This window comes from Poecile atricapillus, chromosome 3 (assembly GCF_030490865.1).
Source record: "Poecile atricapillus isolate bPoeAtr1 chromosome 3, bPoeAtr1.hap1, whole genome shotgun sequence".
NCBI classification, from domain to species: Eukaryota; Metazoa; Chordata; class Aves; order Passeriformes; family Paridae; genus Poecile; species Poecile atricapillus.
Window position 1 is genome coordinate 49426683 of NC_081251.1, and position 9010 is coordinate 49435692.

Below are 9010 nucleotides of genomic sequence, written 5' to 3' on the forward strand. Positions count from 1 at the left end.
ACTATTTTGACTGAAACATTTCAGCCAGTTCAGCATGAGCCATGAGATACTTGGCATGTAAAATTGCAGTCTCCTCTGGCAGATTTATAAGCAACTGCAAACAGTATGTATGAGTGACTTTTTAAAAGTCATCTAGTGTGTAATAAGAAAGAACTGCTCTTTGTAATGATGCATATAGATGCCAAATCAAGTGTAACCCTTGAGAAAGTACATTCAACTATTTTGTTTCAACATTGTTCCACACAGGTATGTGGCATCCAACCATGGCTGAGGAATGGTCTTTTTGTTATATAACTGCATTTTCAGGCTTTCTTCAAGAAGCATTCCTGCAACATTATCTACCTTTTGTTATAGTAAAAATTACCAGCTTTAGAGTACCTTTTAAACTTTTATCCCTTCTTTTTTTCTCATCCAGGTTTAAAGCTTACAGCTATAATTGTCCCCATCCTCATCGTGCTGTTTCTGTTTTTGTTCTCTGGAATTTGTATCTGCGCAGCCCTACGCAAGTAAGATACTGGTTTTTGTCAAAGGAGGCATTTGTGGGTACCTAGCTAGCATATCCAACTCTGTGCCTTCTTTACAGAGCCTCCTTACCAGGGAGCTGGGAATTGATCCTGTGTTTCCATCTTTCTTTTAAGTAGTCTTCAACCTGTCTTTGTAAATTGTATTTGTAAATTATATTTCTTACTGTATGCCTCCCCTAGTCAGAGAAAAATGAAGGTAAAGCAGGTCAGAACTGTGCATAACCAGCTGTTCTCTTCACCCTACATGTACTCACAAGCACTGAGGTGTAAAGCAGTCAAAGACAGGATACTTTCCACACCAAAGCCAAGTAAAAATTCAGTGAAGGGAAGATTTGAGCTATCTATCTGGATAATTTTCTTTTATTTCCCTCCTGTTGTGTTTCTGCCTCCCAGTCCCTTAAGTCAGAGCACTTAACCTAGCAGGCTGAAAGCAGAGCTCGGCTCTGGAGTCACACACACACACTGATGTAAGCAGCTAAAAGTAAGCCATTTCAGCTCAAAAGCCTGGAAGAAGCACTGCTAACTGTGCTTCCTCCTAGATGCCCATTCCTATCAATCTGCACTTTCATGTTGAACCAGGAAATTCTTCTGGCAGCAGATGGGGATTTGGAAGTGTAAGCAATGCTCTGGTGATGCTGCTTCATCACCAGTGATACTCAGCTCTGCCCTGGATTCCCAGTAAATCCATAAAATAGCCAAAGAATTCAGAAGAGCAGACCCAAACATAGCCTGGAGTGACACATGTAGGCATAGACACATCAAACTGATGAGTGCCAGCCCCAGAAATTTGAACACCAGCATTCACAGCCTGCACATAGATGGAGGAAAAGAAAATGTCAAAGTGCTGGTTTGCATGCCTGATATTCTGGTAAACAGCAACCTCCAGGAACTCAAAGTGAAGCCTTGTCCTCAGCCACTAAGTAAAAAGGCTCTGCTGAAGCTAAGGCATGAAGCTGAAATGCTGTAAGTACTGATGTTCATAAATCCTTTCCTCTCCTCGCAGGCGAGAAGCCAAAGGACTTTCTTATGGATTATCCAGTACTCAGAAATCAGGTTAGTGGAGAATCATGCACTTTGTCCTGTCCTGTCCCCTGGGCCAGCAGGAAGGAGTATATGTAACTAAGTACTTAATGCTTGTGAAATAGAATCCACATTTCCTCATTCAAATTCACCTCTTCATACCAGGGAAACAGCAAATGATAGTCCCACTTGTGTCATCCTAGCACAGTGCCCTGAGAAACAATATAATTTAGTTTCTGTGACAGAAAGGCAATTAACAAAAGATCTATTATACAGAGTGCATAAGTTAGCGTGTAAGAGTGCTCCCAGGTGCCCTCCTTTTCCTTCCCACTTCCAAAATACCTATTTTGCAGAAAATTGCTCGTTTTCTTTTTTTTTCCCCACAGCAGAGGGGATTGCCTTCCTCTAAGAGAGCAAGGGATAATAATTTTTTACGGCTTTAATATTTTCTTCTCACTGCCCTCCCTGGTTGAAACTGTGTTTATAAAGCCTAACAACAGTGAACTGTATTGAATGAGGGATTGGCTTAAGCACACTGCTTTAGGAGATGACTGCAAAACCCCAATGAAATATTTTCTTTGTCTTGCTCAATAACATTTCCAAGAGTGGGGTTCCCATCAGCTTGGTAGCTGGGGTGTTTTTCCTGGCCAGACAGTTCTGAGAAGGAATATGCTTCTGAAACTCAGCTTTCCATAAAAAAACCAAACCACTAAGCACTTCATATGTCTCTTGACAAGTCTCTTGCTCAGCTCCAAAATTTCATCCCTCAGCAGGTGCTGACGTCAGTGAAAGGAACGCTGTTACCCACTGCAGCTCGCCCTCATTAGAAAATTAATTTGTACTTAACATCATATTTGCTAATATGATTTTTCAAGGTCACATCATAATCCTTTCTCACTTGCTAATGAGGACAAATCCCAAGAAATTGAAGATAGCCTCTTACCTAGTCAGTTCATTTGTTGTATGTCTGCTTCATAATTCAAGCTCCTAAGCCCTTGTGAACCAGGCTTGGGGCTTAGGAAGCTGTGAATCAAACTCACCTCTCCACAGACCTCCTGGTGCAGGCTCCAGCAAGTCCTTGACACTGGATTTTTTTTTTCTTTTCTGTCTTACAAGGATGTTGTGAGAACAAGATAATTGATGAGTGCAGGTGCTCAGATACCAATGAAATGGAAGTCACCCTAATCTACTGAAAAAAGGAGAAATTATAAGCATAATTTTTGCCACATATTCAATGCCAAAACATAACTGACTTAAAGTTGGTATTTTATCAATATACTTTTTTAAGGCACCACTGTAGGCACCTACAGAGTTTGAGCCCTTCTTGCCAAAAAATCTTATATAAACTTGGAAATCCCAGTTGATGATTCACTTCTTCCTTCACCCTCCATATTTAGGGGGCTTTTTTTAAACAAACAGCCCATTTTAGTCATGTTTTTTAACTATTTCAATATGTTGAGGGCAATGAGTATACCAAAAATTAAACTTTTTGGTAAGTCTACTGATTCTAAGCATTTATCTTGCTGATAAGCCTTCTATTTTTATTTCTTTTTCATAGGTTGTTGGAAACAAATCAAGCAGCCCTTCACCAGACATCAGTCAACTGAATTTACCATCAGCTATAACAACGAGAAAGAGACACCACAAAAGCTGGATCTCGTCACCAGTGACATGGCAGGTAACAGCTGCTCCCCCCCTAGATGCATCCCTTTTTCTCTGTGTGCAGAGCCAGTAACAGGGAGAGTGATGGCCCAGCAATGTTACAAGGTTCAGCTCTTATGTAAGCTGAGGTCCAGATTTATTCATGTTCATCCCAAACACATAGTGAAGCAGCTAAATATATTAGGAGAAGAAAGACTCACTATTTTGGATTTTTGTTTTCTTGGAGTTGTTGGAAAAATTTCCTGACTCTGAAATAGTTACAGCTGAAGGTAATGATGGAAGGCACTCAGTCATGGATGAAGTGTAAGAATGTGCCTAGGATAGGATTGATTCCCTTTGCTGACTAATGGTTGTGTTTCTATTCAAACACAAGTGTCTCTGGAAATGGAAATATGATGCCCCTTGCTGCTGATCAAATAGAAAAGTTACTTAGTTGGTTTGTGATGGGATTTCATGCCTGACTGGAAGTTGTGCTGAGATCCCTGTGCGGCTTTCCTGAACTATCTGGCAGATGAGGCCTCCCAAAGAGGAGGCAGGTGGATGAGAGAGAGGAAGAAAGCCAACCACAGCACTTCTCTCTGTGCTACCTTGGCTCCAGGTCACTGTTTGGATAGAGCAAATCCCAATGAAACAGCATCAGTACTATTTGCATCCCAAAGGGATGATTTTTTTAATTCATCCTCTTAGCACATCTTATCCCCACCTAGTCTAGTCTGTCTGGTAAGGCCAGTGAGACCAGCCATTTCATGGGATCAGTGATCAGCACTCTTGAAGAAAGATTAGTTTGCTGTTTCCAGCCCCTAGACCTTAGAAATTCCTTAGAATTTCTTCATTGTGTTTGGCAGAGAAATACATTTATAAAACAAATGAATGGTTACTGTAATTCCATATGGTGCTGCTCTCAATATCTTTCAAAGACAGTTTCAATCCTTTATAGAAACTTCCAATATAAATATGCAGAGACCTATAAAGCAGTTTTAAGGAAAGAGAATGAATAAAGGTTTCTCACAAAATATGGTTATTTGGTTCCCTGGCCACGTCTGAGCAGTCTTTGCTCTCTCCACCATCCCCTCCTGCTGTGTTTTTGGGAAGTCTGAACTCCCAGCCTGGCTCAGGCATATTCCCAGCCTTAGCATTTCACCTGCAGTCTCCTTAAAAATAAAAAACACGAAATAAGAATGTGAATGCAACCTAGAAATGTGTCATTTAATAATTTAACTGTAGGGAGCTCATGATCTGCATATAGGTTATCATGCTACATGAAATTCCCTCACTTCGGACCCCCAGCTGCCTGCTGGTTCCCAAAGGCAGCCAGGAGGAAGTCGAGATACTTAATCCTGAGCGAGAGATTTCTGGGGATGGCGGCAGCGATGCTGAGGAGAGCTGCACTACTTACTTAGTGAAATATCATAACACCTTCACCCTACATGCTGAAGTTTGGGACACAGCCAGAAACTGCCAAAAAGATTCACAGGACATATGGGATCGAATTCGACGCTCATGTCAGATGAACCGCGATGCCAGAACAGAAACCGAGCTAACTTCTTCACGCCTGCATGAAAACACGATACTTTAGCAGTGTCATTTACTAGAGCTGTTCAGGCCACTGTATGTATCTGTAAAAGATTGTTACCAGCGCCAAAGCGAGAAAGTTAGAACGTTCACTTTTCTCATAATAGTATTACAGGATTTTTCAGAAAACCTTCTCGTTCAGATCTCCTCACACGGCAGCCTGGCACCTACCTTAACTAGAGGTGCAAACAGGCACTTCTTGAGGCTGTGTTTCCTCCATCCCACTCCCTGCTCCTGCTCAGGCCGTTTGCCCTAGGCCAGCTCTATCCCTGCCATCCCCCTTGACTGGGTGACTGCCCAGTTCCTCTGGCAGCACCATTCCTGCTTCTCCCCCCAAGCTCATCCCCCCTGGCATGCCTGCAGCCGTGCTGAGCTGGCTTAGCACATTTCACACTTCCATTGACTCTCTTGGCTGCCGTTTTGCCTAACTTCATCCTTCTTGTCAGTCAGCTACTGTGAGATGCCTTTTAAATAAAGCCGGCTCGTTAAGAATCCTCTGGGCATTTTAATTATTCCAAAAGTGGAACACTCATTTTGGAGAACTTCTGGCTTGTGGATCTTCCTGAAGTGTCCTTTGTCCAGTTTGTTGCCAATACTTTGTTGATCTCACTCTTTTTTTTTAGGGCTTTCAAGTATACTCCAGAAATGTTAGTTGATTTGGAAGAGGGTAGGTAGGGAAAGGGAGGGAGGGAGTAGGAAAAAAGGTGGCAGATTGGAGCTTCTCTGTGGAAGAGCTTCTGCCATGTTGTGCAACTCTTGCTGGCTGAAGGAAGTTGAAGGATCAGTGTTGGGGAAAGGTTTCCTCACGTTCCCCAATAACCACACATTTCATAAAATAACAGTGTAGTTTTTCAACATAAAATACCTATCTATGCTTAAGTAATATATATATATATATATATATACATCTTATATATATATATATATATATAATAACCAATCTATGCCTTATTGAGCATTTCATGCTTTCTTTTAGATTATCAGCAGCCTCTCATGATTGGGACTGGGACAGTAACACGTAAAGGATCTACTTTTCGCCCCATGGACACCAAAGAGGAGGGAAGAAGGGGGAGTTCTGAGTTTGAAAATCACTATCACTGCCCTCACAGAGCTAACAGGCACGAATATGCTCTGCCCCTGACCAGTCAAGAGCCCGAGTACGCCACCCCCATCATAGAGCGGCACATAGCAAGAGAAAGTAATTTCCCCTCTGAGAATGGCTACAACGTTCCTGTCGCCTCCTCTCAGATACATTCCCTTACTGCTGGCAGCTTCTCCAGTTCATGTAAAACCGACACCAGGAACGGAGACTATCAGACACCCCAGAGTGTCATAAACTACGACAAACCCAAAATTAATGGTGTTCTGACCTCGGTGAGCTACAGCACAGACTACCAGAAGCCCCAGCAAACTGCTCTCGGGGGCGAGGGTTACTCCACACCCAGAGACTGCCTAAAGCCCATAAGCCAGACAGCAATGACAGCTCTCTTGTGATTTGCCGAGCAGGAGCGGCACGGTGCGCAGGAACGTCACTGCACAGCTTTCTGAAGTGAAAACAGAGTTTGGAGGGACTCTGCTGTGGGAGGCAGAAGGCAAACAAGCCCTGTGTACATAATATTGCTGTCTTGCTGGGTTCTGACATCTGAAGAAAGCATATGCTGTTTATCACTGTTTATAGCAAGAGAGATGTTATCAGTGAAGACTGTACATCTTATTTTCTGTAACTGATCTCAGTGCTCCATTTGCAATGTGTGCAATTTGTACATAGCTTTTATTTAAGGAGAATTTCTTAGGTTTCCTTTTCACCTGGGGGTTTGAAAGGATTGCAGGAATGCCTATTTAAGAAAAACAGTCCTCTTTTTCTGTCTTTATCTTACCTGCTGCTGTGCTGGCAGCTGTAAATGGTGTATCTTACAGTTGTGTTGATTCATCTCCTTTCCTATGATAACTGAAGATAGGGCTGTAATTCTGACTGGGAGGATAGAAGTTAAACTACTTGCTGCATAATGTGCACGAGAGAAGGCAGCTGAGTATTTAAATACTGTGCTCAAACACAACTTCCCAGATGCTTTTTTAGCAGCAATTCTCACATGCTTGAATTTGATCTAGCGTACAAGCTGAGCCCATGAAACTTGCAATTCATGTTAGAAAACAGGTATAAAGGCTGAAACTGGTTTTGGGTTCAAGCCATGGTTTTCACTCCACAAGAGAAAAAAAAACCCAGCAAACCTAAACCAGAAAAACAAATGAAACAAAACAACATATCTGATACCAGTTAACCTGGGGAAGTTATTTTATTTATTTTTTTTTTATTTAGGAAGTGTGTGTGTAACCAAAATGTGAATTTACAACTGATAATTCAATGCTGTTCAAGCCCACGTTGATTCTTTTGCTGCTAAACTATAAGGAAATTTGTTCCTTGGCACAAAGCAGCAAACTTCCCAAACTCTTCATTTCTCCACTAGGTATTTTTCTGTCTTACAAATTTAGTGTAACATTTCTGCTAGAAGTATTTTAGCTACCTAAAACACAGTGCGTGTATGGGTTACTGTTGCAGTTAAATCTGCAAGACTAGCAAGATCAGCACTGTTGTTTTCAAATAGTTTTTCTTTTGCAGCTAATGTTTCCTTTAGTTCTGTTTTCAGACAAACTTGAAAAAGCTTGGGGTTGGGTGCAATGTGTCGCACAGTAGCTGGCTCCTCTTCCAGCAGGGGCAGCTTTGGAGCAGAACAGCTTCTGGTCATGACTGGGACCGTCCACTGCCCTCCTACCTCCAGTGTTTGGGGCATTTCTTTGAATTCAAAAGCTTGTCCTAAAATGTTAAGAAGCTATATACTTCTGTGAAGAAAGAATGGTGCTATACTTAAGGCACAAGGTTGGGAAGCGAGACCAGTGAAACCTGAGCTCTGGGAAAGTCGCTCTTTGAAGGCCCTCCCTTTATTTCCTTGTACATAAACGGGATGATTTGCAAAGGATGCAACGAAGATTGATCAGTCTGTTCGCAGAGTGCTTTCAGATCTCTGGGTGGAAAGTGCTCTCAGAGGACAGAGTGGTTGCAGTGGTGCTGCTCACAAATACTGCTAACTCCAGCCAGACCTGAACTTAAGGCAAGCTCTGAGTGGGTTCTTTGCATACCCTTGTTTTGCGGCCTCAGGTGGTGGCATTCCCCCGTGCTGCCGCACCGTGCATGCGATTCCCATGCAAAGAAGAAAGAGTCAAGGTAACCTCGTAGCCTTCCTGTGTTTGCTGTCAATACAGTTTCTGTGAAATGTCTAAAACACCTCAGGTGCCGAAGTAAAACAGCAGCAGCCTGTTTGTTAGACCGAGCTGGGCGGTGTTGTTTACCTTCTGTTGTTTACATGTCTGTGTAAATAAAGAACACTGGTATTTGTAAATCAGCCACACAGCCCTGCCACTTCACTCGGTGACTGGATCATCGCTGCACGCCCACTCCTGCCACATACCCTGCAGGGTGAGAAGGAAGTGTTCCTTACGCCCTGCAAAAGTGCCAGTTGCGCTGCTGCAATTCACGGCCCCAGTGTGACAGGCTAAAAAAAGATTCTCTCAGTGCCCCATTTAGCCCAGATTTTCTGTCCATAAGCTCTAGAGAAGAGCCCACAAACAAACTCCTGCGCCAAACCCCACTGCTGGGTGCATATGATTGAGGAAAGGATGAGGATGCCCTCCTGATGAGCTTGAAACCAATCCTCTGCCCACACAACTAATTAGCCTGACTTGTCACTTGACAAACAAGTCAGTAATTAGGCCTACTCCCCACCTAATGAGGCAGCTAAGTAACACAGCAATGCAAGGGGACCAGGCAGCAGATGACACTACTTGTATTACAATGAACTTTTTGCATATTTCTGCCACATGCTTGGCACATCTGCAGCAAGTGTCAAAAGCTCCTTGGCAACATCTGTCCATTTCTGCTGTCACTCAAATCCATCTTAACGCAGCTGATTTAGCTTAATGGAAAGTTTGGTCTCAATTTGCACCTTGCCTTCATCCTCACCCCCCTCAAAAGAAACCCAACAAACCTGCAAAGGTGGCTTAAAATAGATCCCCAAACACCTTCAGCCTCCCTTCACAGCAGCTTAGTGCTGACAGGGACAGAGGCAGCACATCTCCTGGTCACTGCCAGGGTGCTTCATGGTTCACATCTGAGTGACTGCTGAGTGTGGTTAACACTAAGAGCCTCGGGCCTCTCCACCTTGGCCTAGGAAATTTTT

General features: G+C 43.0%; 1 protein-coding gene across 1 annotated transcript in view; it reads left to right on the forward strand.

Moving 5' to 3' along the window:
• The window catches only part of DCBLD1 (discoidin, CUB and LCCL domain containing 1), a 46973-nt gene extending 38816 nt beyond the window's left edge, over positions 1-8157 (forward strand). Inside the window, exons 12-15 of the mRNA XM_058836630.1 lie at positions 416-506; positions 1528-1577; positions 3103-3222; positions 5755-8157. Of these exons, the coding sequence (XP_058692613.1) occupies positions 416-506; positions 1528-1577; positions 3103-3222; positions 5755-6272 (779 nt within the window). The 3' untranslated portion in view covers positions 6273-8157. The remainder of the gene's footprint in view (positions 1-415; positions 507-1527; positions 1578-3102; positions 3223-5754) is intronic.
• Positions 8158-9010: the final 853 nt, after the last annotated feature.